A 19,239-nucleotide genomic window follows, 5' to 3' on the forward strand; every position below is an offset into this window, starting at 1 on the left:
GCAGATGGCACCACTGTTATTGGTCTGACCTTGGACAGTGATGAGTCTGCATATAGATGAGAGGTGGATCTGCTGGTCTACTGGACCAACAGAAAATCCCCCCAGCCCACCCCTCCATCTTCAACACTGTTCAGAAGAAGGCTTGGTGATTTGGTTCATCAACAGCACAGAACCGGTCCAGAGTGCAACAATCAGGTCTGCAGAAAGGATCATCAGGGCTGATCTTCTCCCCATTCAGTTCTTGTACAGGTCAAGGGTCAGGAAAAGGGCAGCTGACATCTCCTCAGACCCCACACACCCTGGACACAAACTTTTAGAAATGTTACCTTTTGGTCGGTGCTACAGAGACAGAATGTCTCTTTAATGAACATGGTGAACCTCTTACAGCCTCATTGGTAAGGCTGTAATGTTATGTAAGTTACATAACATTGTAGGTTATGTATTAACCTAGATAAACATATTGGAACAACTGTCACAACCTGCCTTGTTTCTGTATGTAATACAAAAATAGTTGTACATAGTGTTTCTTTTATAATTAATTTTATTTAATCTAAATTTTTTATATTTATATTTAATGCCTGGGCATTAAACAGAACTGAAATTCCTTGTTTGTGAACACGCTCTTAGCCAATAAAGCCGATTTTGATTCCATCAGCTGTCAACGAACACAGCATCAGGTCACAAGACTCTCTGCAGTGGTGCATGCTGGGATATGTATTTCAACGTTGTAAACGTCTTCTTGATTCCCAGCTGATACAGACTCATTGAAAACTCAGCTTCCCAGAAAGCCCTTCTGTTCCTGTCGACGATTACTTCCACTCTGAACAAAAACTCCCAGCTCTGAGCTCTGTTAGAGCCGGTTGCATCGGGTTGGACGTGATTGTGGAAGGGTTTTGGACTGATTTAGAATATTTTGTTTACGTACAGTCCTTTAGCTGAGCTGATAGGGAAAATGGAAGCGAGGAATGCCGTAGTTGGTAAATAGGAGCTGTGTGCTGCTAGCAGTCGATGGAAGCTAACCCATGTTAATAAAGCATCTGTCTTTAGTCGGGCTGTTTCGCTAGATTCCTGCTACTCGGTTGGAATATTTCCTGAGAAAGCTTAGCGATGGAGGAAGTTGATAAAATCCTGATTCACACTCTCAGACAAGTCGGAACGTAAGTGTCTTCAGCGTGTTTCTGCAGGTTAGAGTTGTTGACAGCTCTCAGGCGGGTTCTGTATGGTTTGTGTCCCACAGGGAGGTGGGTGAGGACGTCGACAGGGTGAACCAGTTCACCAGTGAGTTGATCGTGGAGGCGGTGGTCAGATGCATCCGGGTGATTGATCCGGCCCTGGGGGAAGGGCTGCCCACCTCCCTGCCTCCGGGCATGTCTGCCCGCTTCAGGGTGGGCATGAGCCTGGCCCAGGCCTGCCAGGTAAGACCCCCTGATCCGCCCACACATCATATCTTCTGACTAGGGTTCCCCAGCAAGTTGTTTCTAGAGGGACACGTGGATAAATCACACTTTGTGACGGATGAGTGTCATTACATGCTAACAGATCAAGATCTGGCCAGCAGAGACAATATTCCACAGTAAAAGAAAACAAACTCCTTCCAGCTGCACAGCAGGTTCTAATGTAGTTGCTAATATGGTATTTTTGATGTTGATTACATGTTGTCTTCTGGTTGGTCTTCTCTTAATTGATGCTGGTGTGGTGATGTTGCAGGAAAAAGACTCTGCATGCTACAGGCTTTGGTTGAACAACAAAGTTTTATTACAGTACTGCAGAATATGTCAGCATGCAAGGAAATCTTGGCCCAATCTTAGTGAAATCAGCACCCCGTTTATAGAGTATCTCCTCAAAGTTAACATTATCATTATTGCCTGTCTTCCTGATATGGGCATGTTCAGGTCACAGTGTCTATATGTCTGCTAATGCATCTGGAGTCCATATATGAAACTTGTTTTTTGAACTCAAAGTCTCTTTTTCTCAACCAGTGCTCTTGCACAGAATACAAGTCATATTACAAAGTTCACTAACATTCTCACATGTTGCATATTTTCTTCCTATTGTACACTATACTATGCTCACAGTTTTACCCGTGTTGTTTCCAGGACGTCGGCTATAAAGGAGAGATTGGCTACCAGACTTTTCTATACAGTAACGAGCCAGAGATTCGCTCGCTACTCATGTACCTGGTGGAGAAAATGCCCAGGGAGAGCTCTGAGGCCTCGGACCAGCCCACAGGTACAGCTAGACGGCTAACGATAAAAAAAACAAAGAAAAAACAAAGCTGTCATACATAAGAAGTCTAATATTACAAAAGTACAGGCCGTGTAGCTCTGCTGTTCTCCTGGGGCGTTAAAGCAAAAGGAACAAAAATGGAAGCTGTGAAATGTGTGAATATTTTTGTTCCTTTTTATTTGAGAAAAATATGACAAGTATCGACTATCACTTAGTTACAGTGTGTCATTTTGACATATTTTATTAAAATACAGACCACGCTTCATAATGACAAACTGAGAATGGTTTGTTTGAATATTAATGTTCTGTACATAAAGGATTCACAGGCTGCGTGCAATATTTTGCTCGCGCTCCCATGGAAACAGGAATGTGCAGGGAATTTCTCTTAAGCTTCATAGCGTTGAACTGGCGCATTACTTCAGTCAAGGCCAATTTAAAACGTCAACAGAGTCCACGGCTATTTTTTAGATTGAATGTTTTTTTCCAGTTTCAAACTTCTGGCCTTGTTTGGCATGGGGCCGGGGCTTCAGATGACCGGAGAGTTGAATCAGCCACATTCTGTCTTAAAATACTGCTCAGATTTGTCAATGTCATATTTCCGTCCACTGAGAACATCCTCATCGATCTGTTGGTATGATTGATTTTTGAAAAATAATATGCTTTACTGCATATGTAAACACACGACACAACAAATCCCTTGAATCTGAACTGTAATTTTGGACCTTGTTTTCTGTTTTTATTTTTATTTTTTTTAACAATTATATGGGGCCAACTTGGCTCCAAAGTTTGAACCAGAATGGCAAAAGAATGTCACCCAGAATAGAAAACATTACATTTAAGCATCACACAATGGTGTTAGAAAATATGTTCTCATCTATGCATTTTACACCAGTTCTTCTTAATATCCGATTATTTCTGATTATAAAATGAATGAGAAAGAATTGAAAGTCATAGTTTTTTGACAGGGAGTAAAAAAAACAGACAAATGCTACTAGCTTAAAATCTCCTCTTTGTTTACCTGCCTTTACAAAGGCATGTATTCATAACTCCATCACAGTGGTTCTTCTCTCTTCCTGCAGGTAAATCAGCTGTCCTCCATAGAGCCATTGCTGCTGCAATCAAAGGCCAGCTGGCTGTTTCCTGGGTGCCTCTAAACTGCAGGTTGCCATTACACTGTGAAACTCAGGTATGTCAACATGTGAGAGCAGTAGCTGATAATGCATCTGCTGCACACAGCTTGACTGATTTACCCACCAGCACAGGCCATTTCTTCACATTGATTAATAACCAATACTGCTGTGTTAAAAAATGACTAATACCGATATGTCTGCCGATATATTGTGCATCCCTAGTTGTGCTTGGTCTTCAGTCTGGTGACTTTATTCTTACTTAACCTTTTATTTCCTTGGATTTTGTGAGCCCTGTTCTTTCAACATGTGTTCATAGCATATTTTTGTAAATGTATGCTCTCACATGCAGATCAACCAATCTGTACGTGAGAATCTGATGTTATTTACCTCTGAAATTCTAAAAACATAGCCACTGTCCCCGTCTCCTTGCATTGAGAGAGATACTGACTGACAGAGCCGCCCACCAGGTCACGTCTGTAACTCAGCTGCTTTGTTGATAAATTTAAGTTTTCTGACGAGATTCATTATCAGTCAAAATCGGAATCGGTGCACATTTTTTTCCTGTATTAAATGTTCCACTTATAGGCTTGTCATCTTTTTTTTTTCAGTTTCTCCATCTTATATGTTGTCTTTGCACATAGTCTGAATGAAACAAAGTTTTTGAATTTTGTATGTAAATTTGCATTACATACAATTGTATGCATTGTAACTTTGTTGAAATAATTTTTTTAAGTGTTTAAAATTTAAAACTCTGATCTGATACAGTGCAAAAAGCCAAATGGAAGCTTCAGAGGTCCGTGTATTTTCATGCAGTTCGTTTTTTTTTTTTTTTTTTTTTTTTTTTATTAAACCAAAATGAGAAACCGGATAACGTCAGTCCCAATCTGTTATCCAATTTCTCATTTTGGTTTAATAAACAAAAAAAGCGTCTATTTTTGTTTTTTTCATTTTTCATTTCAAATGAAAAAATTAACTGCCTGAAAGTACATGGACCGTCAGAGAAGGATGGAAACATTCCCATCTTTGCTGAAACCTGTTTTCTTGTGTTTTAGAATAAAGCAGCATCGCACAGCTTCCACGTCCGTCCACTCAGCTCCCCTCACTGCATTAACGGCCAGAAGTATCTCAAAGGTATGTCCTCTGCTGCAGACACTGATTCAGAACAGAGTTTATGTTCAGTTAGCAAAATGCTAAATAATTCTTTCAGTTTTCTTACTATGTGTTCAGTATGAAGCACAAAAACAATTCTCTACATGGTTGTAGCCTTGGGCTGCGACGTAATTCATATAGGTTTGAGTTGTACTGAATGATGCAGGTTTTACCACCTCACCTGAAACTCATCATGGTTTCTTCTTCAGTTGGAACCAGATCATTTAAAAATCATTTGTCCCTTTTCATATTCCTTTTGATTTGGCTTTCATGTCTCTTTAAATGTTTCAGATCATTAAAAAATAAAATCTGACAAAGTCACTCGTCTAAATCCAAAAACTACTTTTGACATGATTCGTGAAAAATTGATTGTCCATAAACCTGATCACTGTTTGTGTCACTCTTGGCGTCAAGTATTTAACTTTACTTTTCGGATGTGCTCTGTTTAAGATGATGCTACTGAAGTTCTGTGGGATTTTAGTCTGGACTTTGTCTAGGCCATAGACCATTTGTTTTATTCAGTATAAATCTTGCTGTGAAATTTGATATCTTATTTAGGATAAAGCATTAGCTGAATAACAATGCTAGTCTATTTCCTAGTTGAATGAAATGAATGTGGATGTGCATTTACAGAGGTGAAGGACTACCAGAGAGACTTCCTCCTTCCCATCACTGCTCAGTTTCCCAGTCAGACCTCTATGATGTCGTCCATCTTGGAGCAACACACGGCGGACTTGAGCAGTGCTCAGGAGTGGGATACCGAGTGGAAGAGTCAGGGCCTGCTGTCCCGCCTCACGCCACAGGTCAGGGCCGACCCATATCAGAAAATCCCTCCATGTTCACGTTTGAGAAAAAGTGTTGTAATGTTATCAAACGATCAGCTGAAGAATGATGCCTATCTCAGGTCTTCTTTCAAACCTTTGAGGGAAACGATAAGAAATGTCAGACTTTAAATTCTGCAGATGAAAAATGTTTGAAAGTCCTTCTATGAAATGAGAATAACACACATGTGTGTGTGCGTGTGTGTGTGTGATGTGTAATTCGCTGCTGACGGTGTTTTCCCGCGTGTTGAACAGGAGTACAGCTCCAGGAAGCTGACCCGTCTGCGTAAACGCATCGAAGAGCAGCTGCGCTCTGCTGCTGCGCCGTCTCCCGAAAGTGTCTTCAGCGTTCCCCGCTCCACCTCTGAGCTGTCTGACCTCTTGCACACCTTCAGAGGCTCCACCCCTTCTGACCTCATCCTTACCAAGGGCAGCCATTTCACACACACTCAGAAGTTTACCTTCACACAGGTGAGCGCCTCCGGATGAGTAGATGGAGCTCTGCAGAACGGGCTCAGTGCTAACTGTGTGTCGCTCCTGCAGGAGGCTGCGGCGGTAACCAGCCCAGTCCACACGGGGCGGCAGTCGGAGGGCGATGCTCAGCTCCGCCAGCAGGAGGAGCTGGCTGCCCTGCAGCAGCAGTTTCAGCAGCTCTCCAGTGACGTCGACCTGATGGTGGCAGACATGAAGCATATGAGTGTCACTAATGCTCAGGTATTTCACACAGCAGTGTTGTAGCGCCCCCTGTACAACATGTAGCTCCAAGGCATTGATGTGCTTTGGTTTTTCCTTTGGCGATCATGTCCCCTGTTGTCATTCTGTTGCTGACACGATGCCCCCCCATCCCATGGTGGATGCACCATGGGATGGGGAGTCTCAGAGAGACGGCAGTGAGCCCAGTGGAATCCCCCTCATCGTAAACACTGCATCTCGCCACTGAGCCAGTGATGCAAGATTGGCATTGAGGGGACAGCAGCAATTTCCTGTGTTGGTGCTCTACATGAGATGTGGCCGCAGAGACAATACACCGTGTTGCAAATTGTTAGGCAATTGATATTTTTCTAATCTTTTAACTGGCCATTTTGTGAAAGATTTAGCATCTAACGTCAGAAAATGGCACAGATCAAGATTTTTTTCTTCACTCTGATAGGTTGCTGTTAGGCCTACTGATTTTAAATAGCATTTTTCTTAGACACTAGGAACCTGGATAATGGATAGGGGGGGTGCTGGCCCAAAAAAGGTTGAGAAACACTAGACTCACCAGTGTCACTGTGGGTCATGTGACCATGTTGGTATAAGATACTCAACCTGTGCATGCACAACAATAATCATTCAGTGCTTTAAGCCCCCTCTAGCGGTCAGTAGATCAAATAGAACAAGAGCTTTAGGCCTAACACCTCTAGGTGAACCCAATCAGTTTTCTGGATGATCAATCTTTAAAAATCTGATGCCAGTTTTGGCCAATAGAGAACCAGGAAACCAGCTGAAATCTGCCACTATTTAAAAAGCAAAATCCTTAATAAATCCCTCAAATCTGAAAGAATCAAGGCAACACTCCAAGTATGTTTTTGATGAGGGAATAACATTAGAACAGGATGTAAAGCTCAAAAAAGTCAACTTTACTTTATTTTGGTTTCATAGAAATAAAGTAAAACTGGTAGATTAGCCCAGTCAGTCACCGGACCTGTTCCCAGTTGAAAATCCTTTGAAAGAGCTGAAAACCTGACGTCCAGAGATAGGACTAGGACTTTTAAGATTTAGATACAGTTTGTGTTAAAATCATAGAGTTGTTTAGTGTAGATTCTACTGACCTCGGCGTGGCTGTCCTGGGTTTGATTCCCAGCCGTTTGAGAACTTAAAGTGTTAAAAAAATCTTTAACAATGAAAATGAGCTAAACATTCACACCTTCAGAGGCGTGAAGGTGTAACAATTGTTACACATGAAAACAATGTGTCACAATTATTACAGAATTGTAACAACAATTGTTACACATTGTTTTCATGTGTAACAATTCACATGAAAAAAACATGTGAATTGTTACTTCATACAGCATGTGTCTTTTTTTACACAAAGAATGGAGTCCGTCTTCAGTTTTTGTACCATTTTATTTCATGTGTGGATTAGTTTGTGTCTGGGATAACTGCTGTAAACTTCATATCATTAAAAACATTAGAAACATATTGACTGAAAAAAGTTGTTTTGCTGCTAGATATTTGATGAACTGAAGCAGAGGGAGATGGAAAATACTAAAAATGAGGAGAAGATGCAGGTAAAGAAGAAAACTATTGATCTGTTGCCAGAAGCAGACAGCAACCTGCAGAAGCTTCAGGTGAGAAAGGATCTGTGGAAACTCTCAGCCTCGGAGAAGCTCTTTCTCACTCCCCTGTTTCTGCTCGGCCCTGCAGTCCCAGGTGGAGGCCAGCGCCAACCGGGTGGTAAATCTGGCCTCACAGTGGGAAAAACATCGCGCTCCACTTATTGAAGAACATCGCAGGCTAAAAGAAATCTGCAGCACCAAGGACGTGAGTGGTGGAATAAATACAACGTGTGCTCAGCCAGGTCTGGTGGTGCTGATGTTGCCTCTGTTTTCCACAGCTCGAGTCTTCCACAAAGCTTTCAGAGATCAAGTCTCTGCATGAAAAAATCCGTGCGGCCACAGTGGAGGCGAAGAAGAAAGAAGAGTCATACAAGCAGCTGGTGTGTCTGCTAATTCTGCCTCATTAGTGGTTTCTTGTTATGATTATGTGATGTATGCATTCCTGCTTGTGAGACTATAGAATATTTTTGTAACAAAGCATTCTCTCCCCCAATAGAGGAGGATCTGCACCACTCAGTTGCTCAAAAATAAAAAAGAAGCAGATTTTCATTTTGTGTTTTAGAAAAGTAAGAAGCCCTTTTTTGTTTTCATAAAGCGGTGTTTGAACTTATTAGTAATTTTTAACTAGTCCAGTTTTCCAGGAGGACCTCATCTAAGGTGCTCCATAACCTACATTGAATATCTGGTTCTGTGTTCTTAGAAGTTATAAAGATTTGTCTGATCAAAAACTATGAAACCTGCTGTTGGAATAATCCACAGTTATTTTTCCCAAACAAAATACTGCTAACAAATCATCTATTGTACTGTCCAGATGCCTTTAGGTCCTGGTCCTTGTGCCCAACTGATCTACAAACAATAATCAGAATAGCAGGCGCAATCTGTTTAGTGCGTCTACCTTCATGAATATGCGAAACACATGCTGATCATCAGAAAGCTCAAAATACTGGAAGGAGGATATGCAAGTGTAATAACAAACCACATGCAGTTTGTGGTGCTGTTTTTGCATCTAAGTTCAGGGCATTTTCAAAAATAGGTGCAAACTGCACTGATGGCAGAAGACATCGTCTGTCAAATGATAGAAATACACGAGAAATATCCTGCAGGATTACGTAATAATTCCGGCGAGCCGCTGCTTTGACTTGATGCTCTGCAAAAGCGCATCTATGCAGCCCGGAAAAGATGCTGAAGATTATATTTGTCTGCTGCATTTCTCACAAATTGTACAGGTAGGAGAGGTCTGTGTTGGAAAAATGAACACAGCGGGACCAGCTGACAACAACGCTGTTAAACCAAAAGAAAAAAATATCACAGTTGTACTTAAATATTGTTACTTAATGAGGCTTAACATTGACGGCCACTAGAGACCAGAAGACCATCACAGAGCTGGAGGGATACTGAGGATAAAACTAATACAGAGAATCATCCCTGTGTGTGAGAGTTTCCCCTCCATTGACATGCCTGACTTTGGTTTGCAATGTTTGGATCAAGGAAGTAACATCCTTTATTCCAATTTGTCACAAAAAGCTACATTTTAATTAGATTTCATTGTACAGCTTACTATACAATGACGATAAATCAAATCTAAAACCTGAAGCAATCTTTTAGACCTTTAGTGGTGTGTAGTAGCTTAGACCAGCTGTAAGCAGTGGACATATTGTAGACATGGAGCTTTAAGTCAAATGCGACGTGAGGCACTGTTGGTCCGACTGATGCTGAAACGACCCCTTAGAAGTTTATTTATTCATGTGTTGTTTTTTATGTTTGACCAGATTGGTTTATTTCTGCGTGTGTTTGAGTCAGCCTTGTCCCTCTTCTCTGAAGGTGACTGAATTGGAAAGCCTTCCCCAGGACGAGTCTCGATCAGCGTACACTCAGAGAATTCTGGAGATTGTTGGCAACATCAAAAAACAGAAGGAGGAAATTACTAAGGTAAGATTTGAAGAGGTTGGTGTGGAGCACAAGCTAATTCACAGATCTCTAAGATTCGTGGAGTTGGTCACATTATGTTGAGGAAGAATAATTTGTTTCTAACCGGTAGAGTGGATTCTGTTGTGCCTCCGTTGCTCTTTCTCTCACCAACTTCTCGTGGGATCTCCTCAGATCCTGTCAGACACCAAGGAGCTGCAGAAGGAGATCAACAGCCTCACCGGGAAACTGGACCGGACGTTTGCTGTGACTGACGAGCTGGTCTTTAAGGTAGCAGGCTCGTCTCTGACTTCTCATAGACACTTTCCAAAAAATCTTCAATCACGCCATCTTTTTTTTTTTCATGCAGCTGCTTCCAGGAATGGATAACATATCTCTTTTTTTATTTCATTTAAGAATAAATCCCTTTGCTGCTGTTTACTGTTTAGGATGCCAAGAAAGACGAGTCTGTCCGCAAATCCTACAAGTACCTGGCTGCCTTACATGAGGTGTGTCACTGCGTCCAAGACCCCGAACCTTCTGTCGTCTGTGCTGGTTCATGTCAGGAAATGGTCTCCTGTTGTGTCTCTGTCATTCACTGCAGAACTGTAACCAGCTGATCCAAACCATTGAGGACACGGGAACAATTCTGAGAGAGATTCGAGATCTGGAGGAACAAGTAGGCCTCAGCAGACTTGACTCATGTTCTTTTTTTTTTTCTTGTGCTGAAGCAGTCAACTGCATCTGCCTTCACTTTCTTTCTCCCTTACTCAAAGGATCTTCTGCTAAAGTTCATTAAATATCTTGAAATATAGTAATGTCCTTAAACAAAGTCTGAGTAAAATGTGTTCACCAACGGACCCCTGGTCATTTTGGGTGATGCCGACACCGCCATGGGGAGCCAATCTTATCCATCAGTTTAATACATTTCTGCAAATCGGCCTCTGCCGTCCTCACTGTGCTGTGAGAGATGGCTGACTGACAGACCCACCCACCAGGCCACATCTGCACCAGAGATGCACCAATTTAATTTCACTATCTGTATCGGCCCCCATATTGAAAACGGTTCTAGATCCGGTATCAGTGACAGTGCGCTCAATCCAGATAATAACAACTAATTTCACTTTCTCAACCGTTTAAAAAAAGGTTTGTTGGAGTTTATTTGTACATGTTTGACCAAGGTAGTCAACCTATTGTTTTTTCAGTTTCTTTATTATTTATTTTACTCTGTTCTACTCGTAATTGCACTGACTGAACAAAGTTTTTGTGAAGCTATTGGTGTTTGTAAATGTGCTGTACTGGTGCAGAGTTATCAAATAAATGTGAAACTCAGCGCACTTAATCCTTTGTTTTAAAGAAACAAACGTTTTAAGTTGATTTTGCTTTAGTTTTTCTGTAGTGGATCAGTATCATCAGACACTAAACCTCGTGTGTGTATTGGTTATTGGAAGTGAAAAAAGTGGATCGATATATCCTTTAGTCACCAATTCAGCGACTGTATTGTTATATTTAGTGCCTTTTCAAACCCCTCTAGCTACTTTTTTTTTAAAAAATCGTCAAGTAACGAATCTGCCAAAGTTTTTTGTGTTTTTTGAGACTGACATTATTTTTGCTGTATATCCAAATTCAAGCATACAAAACCTCAAGCGGCGGCTTTTGCCATGTGACTGATGTGTTGTTGTCTGACCGTTGTCTGCAGATTGAGACAGAAACCTGTAACAAAACCGTGACCAACCTGGAGCGGATCATGGACGACTACAAAGCAATCCGACAGGAGAACTCTGCGCTAGCTGCCAAAGTCAGAGAGGGCTGAGAGGAGGCGCTGCTCCACCGACGCCAACGGCCGGTGGCTTAAAGCAGTCTGAGCAGCACAGGAGCAGCTCTTCAGGTAGATGCTGCAGAGACTAAGGCTCACTAACATGCAGCTGGTTTTTGTGCCGTTAAGAAAACCAGTCATGCTAATGCACATCGTGAATGAATGGAGAGATGGATTTTGTCTTGTTTGTCTCAAACTGAATCTACAGAGGAACTCTGATGGTCCATCCACTGGTTTGATTGTTTTGTGAAATGGGACTCTGGACAGCATACGGCGGCTTCATGGTCTGTTTGCAGAGGCTTTTCTTTAGTGTCAAATTGTTTGATACATGAATTGATGTTTGATTTTCAGACGTTACATGCTCTTTGTTGATCACCTTTGAGCATAAAATGTTGAACAAATGGAATTTGAATGTAGTTAAATGGAAATGTTTTCTAGATTCATCGGCAGAGTATTGTATACATGGTACCAGCTTAAATAAAGATGCCTTACAGATCCATGGACTTACTTTTTTTTTTTTTTATGCAGTGACAGTTATTTGAAATTTACGTTTTAACCCCAAAGTTATTCATGCTTGTGGCAGATTTTGATTCGGTATATTTCTGTGCCTTCAATTGATAACAAATGTCGTCTCAAGGTTCCCTATGAGATAAGTCCAAGTCTTTGGAAGAATTACATTCCCTAACCATTTGATCGAATCGACGATTAATAAGAGAGAAACGGGGAAGGAGCTTAAGAAACGTTGTTAGCATGTCAACCTCTTCTGCCAAGGTTCTGACCTCCAGGTCAGACAGACTTCAGAGGAACCCCTTATTTAGTGCACAAGGCTGCTGGAGGAAGGAAGACAATAGTAAGACATTACATTGTCTACCAAACCTTCTGGGAGCCTCTCAGTTGATCTGCAAATACCAGAAGGTGGCCATAAACAAAACAAAACAATCCATCTCACTTCCTGGTTCCATGAGTTTCCAGACTTGGGCTACAAGGGAAACCTCATCAACCCCAGATTAGTAAAACAAGTCCTCTTCCATGCCCCGTCCATGCATCTCCTCTTGACTGTAATCCTTTAATCATCTTTACACCCAAAACCGAATCACTTGAATTATTCACTTCAGAAACTCGTCACAAGAAGATTGCCTTTCTTGTCTTTCCCTCTTCCCAGTCTTCCTTGGTGTTATGCTAACCCTGATTGGTTCACCATAACCCAGGCCTGAAATAGCAGAACAAAATGGAGTCTAATCCCAGTTTCCATTCTGTTTCATGTTTCTCTGATTAAAACTGTGCTTTCATTGGCTCAATTCACAGCTGCAATCTGTGCACTAAAAACAAGCACACATTCTCAAACATGATCATCCTCTGGATTCATCCAATCACTTCCTCTTTCCCCCTACATCTGGCCACATATTCACTGTTATTTATGTGGTCTACATAAATAACAGTGAGTTTGGCCAGCTGTCAAACTCACTGTACTTACCGTCTCAACTTTATTCTCTCTGAATGATTTTTGCACATGGGTCAGAAAGTTGAAAGTGGACATGAGAACAACAGGCTTCATTTTAGCAACAGCTTTAAGCTTCTGCTCATTTATTATTGGTTGAACAAATAGTTGTGGCTCTAGAGCAAATACTATGTATTGTAATTACATCTTTGTCACTTTGACTCAAAGACTGAATCTGCCTCTGGTGATATCCAGACCAACAGTATGTAGATTCTTCGGTGTATAAAGTGACATAATGCAGGTTGTAAGCATACCTTAATTAGACAAGTGTTTTTTATATATTTTATTTAAGAATATTCACAAACAAACCAAATTAACACATTCACAGTTCCTCAATGGTTTTTAATTTTTGGCTCATAGACAGTTTTCTTGTAGTGTTTTATGTCTTGTTTTTTACAGAATTACAAAACAAAGACATTGATTTCTTCACAGGTGCATAAAAGCAAATGCATTGACCTAAGATCGCTCTTTCCTCAGATTACTTTAAGGTCCACCACGTTTTAAGCACCATATTGGATTGATTTCACAGTCATTCTGGAAAATTAGCAAATTTTCGTCATGAAAAAAAAAAAAAAAAAGATTGCTCGCCGCTTTTTGTCGTAGAGTTTTTACTTTTAAAACTGTTGCTAATAAAACACCACGTTTAGCCTCAGGAAAAGCACTAAGCTTTCTGTGGTTGAGGGTCCGTCGGAATACCGCAAGTTAAACACGAGCAGCGAACATTATCCCAGCGTCAGGGTTGAAATTTCCCCCCTGTCACAGTGGAGGAGCAGCTGGTGCTAACCAGAATAATGTCAGTCTCACAGACGTTTTCATCTTTAGATGAAAAATTAGTTTTTCTTTAAGAGTCCTGGAAGAGGGGGACACAGCAATAGGTTAAAGGTCAGGGAGGGAACGTGTTAATGGCCGCCGAGACTTCGCTTTTCTCCGCTTATCCAGTCAAGTATGATGAAGGTCAGACTCATGATCATGAAGATGAAACCCAAAGTGGTGAAACAAGCAGCCTGAAAAACAGCAGATAACCATTAACCGCAATGTTTTACTGACTGTCACTCTGAGCAAGTCCTCTGCTCAAGACACGGCTCAGAGAGATGTACCTGGATCTTTGGCCTGGATCTCGTGGGCTCCTGGTTTTTGGGAATGATTCGAATGTAGAAGAGCCCAGGAAGGATGAAGATCAGGGTGGGAGCAGTGGTCGCCCCTGCACACGAGGATTAGACACAACAATTCATCGTACTGCCACAAAAAACGTTTTAGGAGCTTAGCTTAATAGATAGCTAGTTATGAAATCACAACCCAACTGTTTAATCCATTTTAGCTTATTCACACCAGCCCTATTTAGTCCAATTTAATAAAACTCTAGTTTGTTTGGCTAAAACATTTTGTTGGTTTGGGGAAGTGAATGTGCAATCTAAAAGGAGTAAACGTCCGCCAGAAAAAATTCTAGACAAAACAAGGAAAACAGGGGAAAAAAATGGAAATTTCATTGTTTGACAAATTTCCATATTTTTTTCTTGAAATTTTTCAAAGATTAATCTCAAAATTTCTGAGTTTATTGTGAATTTACTCTTCCTCTTTCCTATCTACAATGGCCCTAATACGCTGTTGTAGCAATCAAACTCTGATGGTGACCAAAAAAAACAAACTTCTGCTCCTCCTACAAACCAGTTCAGTTCAAGTGAACTCTGGTATGCAAATGTGAACACCAAGCGGACCGGAGGGTGCTCCAAAAGCAGGAATCAAACTGCTTTTGCATGGCATTCTGGGTAAATGCAACCAAAACAAACGTGTGACTTTAGAGGTTGTAGGAGAAATGGATAATAAATGGCAGATGTTGCCAGATGTTTTTATGAAGTTGCAGCTGTGTTATTCTGGTGAAGCAAAATAACACAGTCTTTGTCTTGCTTACGGCTCTGTTGTCTCACCTGTGATTCCAAAAATGTCTCGAATGTTGGGAACAAAGATGACCAGCAGATTCACGGCGAACAGCAGGCACACAGCGATGGCGATATGACGTAACCAGTGGAAGGGTTTCTCTGGGAACAGCAGCTGCTGGAGCGCGCGACGAATCTGACACGAGTATGATTATCAGGAGGCTTACATTAGATTATTCTAATAGTATAATAGATTATTATCACAATCTATTGTGTGCCAATAGATTTTTACCGGAAACAAGACAACGGGCACAGTGAGTGTGACGGCCACCAGCACAGCCAGTCGCACACACAGGATCAACGTGTCCAGAGGATCCACCCTGCTGTAGGTGTGGAGGAGCTCAGCCTCCGTGCCTCCTGTGGAATCAGACACAGAGTTCAAGACATTCACTCCACAGGCAATAAATCTGTCAAATGAGACATATTTAGTGTCAGCTTGCAACATGGGTTTGTTGACTTAAGAGAAGTTGGTGTCATACTTGCTATAAATATCAGTCAGAGCAAGATCGGTTTTCAGAATAAGGGAAGGATTCCCACCGAGGTCAAACGGGTCATTTAGGATCACCCAAATGTTAAACCCCCCTGGTAGTCTGAGGGAATACGTTTTAGAATTTCACACCTTATCAGTTCTTAAAGGAATGCACGTTTTCAGTTTAGATTTCAGGTTTTAATTCAAAGCTACCAGTTTCCCAGGTGAACGGCGGTCACGTTGAGGACCTGCGTGTTCGCGTCACTCTGAACCTCGCTCCCGCTCCTGTTTTAATAGATGAAATTTTCTGTTCTTAAACCATCTATCTGTTAAATTGTTTGGTCTGGAAATCGTAGGCTAAGCTGGGTTTTCCAGCTGCTGGCTGGTTTGTGACTTCTCCCACTCTTTTATTTTGCCTCGACTCCCCGTACCTCTTTGTCCAGACTTGGGTTTAATAAAACCTCTCCGCTATATGTAAATTGGTCTGGACTCCTTATGTTGTGTGTACTGTGTGAACCGTAACTGTATACAAAGAAAATGTGGAAGCTATTTCTCTCAACTACGTTTGCTCAAGTTTAGAGATTTCTGCACAGTCAATGATTTGCTGCAATATTTTTCTTTTACCACTTAGCACCATAAATTTATTTAGTCCATATCAATACAGAATGTGTATTTGTCCAATTGAAAATAATTTTTTGCTCTTATAATTGACATTTCTCTCAATTTAAATGCACAGAACATAAATGAATTGTTTTGTTTCTGTTAAACTAAACTGAGAAGTGCTCACCGTAGAAGGTTAGGTAGCCAAAAATAGCTGTGAAGAAATACATGATGAACATCCCGAAGACGGAAACATTTCCAATAGTCTGCATTCTTCTCTTCGTTGGACTTAAGGGAAAAATACGAGAGAAGTTTTTAATTAAAAAACTGAGTTGAAGAAACCTCCTGAGAAGTGCCTTGGTCCCAAAAAATGACGATATGACAGAATTCAACGTCCTGTTCTGATTCAGCAGGTTAACACATCTTCAATCTACATTTAATAGTTTATAGTTCAATTTGCTGTCTAGAATATATTGTTTTCATCAGTCAATTCAAGGGCACCATTGCAGAATCAATAATGTAACTTCATAAATCAAAAATTCACGCTATATTAAATTATTGGTACGGTTTACCATCCGTTTTGTACGTCTTACTTGCTCAGCTCTGTGTAGACAGGAAGCACTTCAGGGTGACATACAAACGCAAATGCCAGGATGGGGATGGTATATGCTGTCTAGAAAGCAAGTGGAAGATTAATGGGCATGACTCGAGGAAGGTGTAACATGAGGCACACACATGCAGCGTCAGTCTGCATGTGCTCAGCCTCTGAGCTCTAAACCCCACAGCTCACAACAGTCCAAATGAACATGCATGTGAGTTTCCTTCCCATCCAGCAAGACGAAGCTTCACCTCGTGGTTGATGGTGAAGTATTTGGCTGCACAGGTGTCCTCGGAGATGGGCGGGGTCGCAGAGAAGTTACCGAATGTCTCCAATGGGCAAGCAATGTTAAACTTCTTGTAGATGACCTGACGTGACAAAGGTAAGCAATCCCATTAAGAAAATTATATTTCTGGAAACGTAACATTCTCTGGATGGATGATTGTGTTAAAGTTCGTAGAGGCTCTCTACTTGGAGCTTGTTTTTCTTTAAAAGTGTGATTCTAAAAGTGTTGCTGTTAACCTTCTAAATGGATTTTAATAACAAGCCCAAAGATAAATGTAGAATAAACGCCAGGTGTGTTTCAATGCACTTCATCTTAAATAGCTTGATTATCAATCAATCTTTGGTAGTCAACCAGGTTGGGACGTAACTAGAGCTGTTTGGACTCAGGTCTCTGTTGAAAAGTATCCTCCAGTCAGGAAAGTGGGTTAGGATATCAATTCATATCTGTATCTTCACATACTGTACTTATTTGCTTGTTGGTGAATTGAAACTTGAGCTGTGGTGCATTTGGATTTTCCTGACATAAAACCCACAAAGTTTGGTACTTTGACAGCTCACCGCAGAGAGGAAGAAGACCATGCAGGAAAGAGAGAAGCCACTTGTATAGCCGAGATATCCTGCAGAATGGGCAGGAAACAACACACTGATGAAAAATATACCCACAGATATACAAAAATACATTTACAGTAAAGACCGACCAATTCTGACTTCTGTTTGAAGACTAGAAATAATCTGTTTCATATAAGTGAGATCCAAATGAAAACTTTGTTGCTTTGATATTAGCTTTGAGGTTTTGGGCTCATCCTGCAGATAAAACTGAACAGACTGGCAAGAGCTTGGAAATGCTGTTCAGTTTGTGTATTTCAAAAGTTTTTCACTTGCGTTAGTTTTCTGTCAGCAGACTTGACAACAACTGATTTTCCTCCTGATTTTCAAACCCTGACAAATAATATCCAATAATATAATTACAAAAAGTGTTTGTCTAGCTTCATAGAGACATTTTGGGGGAGACTGTCCTTCTAATGTTTTGGGCTACATCAACTTTTAAAACTGCTAACCATTGTTAAGGGACAGAGACTTACCCAGATGTTTCATCGTGGCTAGTGGGAAGATAACGCAGATGGTAACAATAATGATCAGGTAGTTTCCATTCATAAACCAGTTCCTAAGACCAGAACACAGAACGACACATAAAACACGATGCATAAAACAAATAAAAGTTATTTATTATTTACAGATAAAAAACAAACAGGCATTCAGTTTTGACAGCTTTGATACATCTAGAAACATTAAGACACACAAACATGATGATCTTCTGCTTTTATAAGATGTCGATTCAGCTAATTTGCAGATTCTTATTTTCATCCATATTAATAAAAGTCGTGATTACATTTCCTTTTGCTCCTATTTCATTGTGTTGTTTTTCACCAGAGGGGTGGATTCGAGTCATTTAACTTGGAATCGAGTCAGACAACTTTCATGAATAAATATCACAAAAAGACTCAAGTCTTGAACTTTCACATCAGTGAGTCATGACTTTGATTGGACTTGGACCATTTTCCTTGAAAAAGTGTGATATTTCTCCAAATAGAAAGTGTGTTACAAATGGAAATGCCTTCGCAGTATCCAACCGACTGCTCAACCTTAGCATGGGCGATAACTCTGCTAGCTGGTTCTTCAGTGTGTTTTGCTCTTGTGCTCTGTTTATATCTACGTCTCAGCATTCTGCTTGTCTACCTTTACGCAGATAAATCAAATATCAAAATGTCCTGCTTCTTTTCTAACATTTTACTAATTAACTTTTTCAAATATTTCAGGTTTTCTATATAGTTCTGCTTCTGTCGAATTATGCTATATCTTTGGCTGAATTTTACTATTCAGCCAAAGATTTCTACCATATATGACTGTAGCTTTCTTCTGCTTTTTTTCCTACTTCTTACGCTTTGTTGTTGCTACTGTCGCTTGCATAGTCTGCAGCAATCAATCTGCAGATTTGCATTCTCCCGGCTCATGCCAAGTGAAAAGAGGGGCAATCACCTTCCTTAAAATTGTCAAACCGCCATTAAAAATCTCTTTGGCTCAATACTCACTCAGTGATAGATGTTTGTCCAAGAAAGGCTTGAATGACCAATGGTAACTCAGATTTTACAATGAATAAGTAGCTGGACATGGCTGCAGTTAAAGACAAACATAGTTAACCACATTCTCATATGACATAATGTAACGCCATACTTGCCATAGGTGTTGCAACTGATCATACACTTTCCATGGTCTTACCCCCAATGTTGTGGAGTGTTATGATGACAGCCGCTAGGATCTTTCCTGGATGACCAAAAGCTCTCTGGCCTAGCTGCTCATAGGCACGGATCCCTGAAGAGATGAGTAATTAACGCTGAGATCCTAAGAACATTTCTATCCGATTCAACTTCAAACATAAAGAACTGAAGAGAGAAAGATCCCTCACCAATCACTCCAGCACTGCAAAGCAGA

The 19,239-nt window shown here is 40.8% G+C and overlaps 2 protein-coding genes across 2 annotated transcripts in view; one reads left to right on the plus strand and one right to left on the minus strand.

The window, feature by feature from the left end:
• The first annotated feature begins 790 nt into the window (after window positions 1-790).
• Window positions 791-11,862, plus strand: ccdc22 (CCC complex scaffolding subunit CCDC22). The gene is made up of 16 exons (XM_015001580.2): window positions 791-1,157; window positions 1,238-1,415; window positions 2,097-2,229; window positions 3,306-3,412; window positions 4,409-4,487; window positions 5,139-5,308; window positions 5,582-5,797; window positions 5,870-6,040; window positions 7,537-7,656; window positions 7,733-7,849; window positions 7,923-8,024; window positions 9,466-9,573; window positions 9,745-9,840; window positions 9,999-10,058; window positions 10,154-10,228; window positions 11,249-11,862. Exons 1-16 carry the CDS (start codon window positions 1,108-1,110, stop codon window positions 11,360-11,362), a joined length of 1,896 nt encoding a protein of 631 aa, XP_014857066.1. The 5' UTR covers window positions 791-1,107; the 3' UTR covers window positions 11,363-11,862.
• Window positions 11,863-13,184: 1,322 nt separating this feature from the next.
• Window positions 13,185-19,239, minus strand: part of slc38a5b (solute carrier family 38 member 5b) — a 12,733-nt gene continuing 6,678 nt past the window's right edge. Inside the window, exons 5-16 of the mRNA XM_015001581.2 lie at window positions 19,214-19,239; window positions 19,027-19,119; window positions 18,840-18,921; window positions 17,832-17,914; window positions 17,308-17,366; window positions 16,716-16,832; window positions 16,460-16,539; window positions 16,054-16,154; window positions 15,030-15,154; window positions 14,789-14,933; window positions 13,961-14,064; window positions 13,185-13,867 (exon numbers count right to left, since the gene is read on the minus strand). The exon at window positions 19,214-19,239 is cut by the window's right edge and continues 48 nt beyond it. Of these exons, the coding sequence (XP_014857067.1) occupies window positions 13,763-13,867; window positions 13,961-14,064; window positions 14,789-14,933; window positions 15,030-15,154; window positions 16,054-16,154; window positions 16,460-16,539; window positions 16,716-16,832; window positions 17,308-17,366; window positions 17,832-17,914; window positions 18,840-18,921; window positions 19,027-19,119; window positions 19,214-19,239 (1,120 nt within the window). The 3' untranslated portion in view covers window positions 13,185-13,762. The remainder of the gene's footprint in view (window positions 13,868-13,960; window positions 14,065-14,788; window positions 14,934-15,029; window positions 15,155-16,053; window positions 16,155-16,459; window positions 16,540-16,715; window positions 16,833-17,307; window positions 17,367-17,831; window positions 17,915-18,839; window positions 18,922-19,026; window positions 19,120-19,213) is intronic.

Source organism: Poecilia mexicana, unplaced genomic scaffold (genome assembly GCF_051168715.1).
Source record: "Poecilia mexicana isolate PSO_F unplaced genomic scaffold, ASM5116871v1 scaffold_7, whole genome shotgun sequence".
NCBI lineage: Eukaryota > Metazoa > Chordata > Actinopteri > Cyprinodontiformes > Poeciliidae > Poecilia > Poecilia mexicana.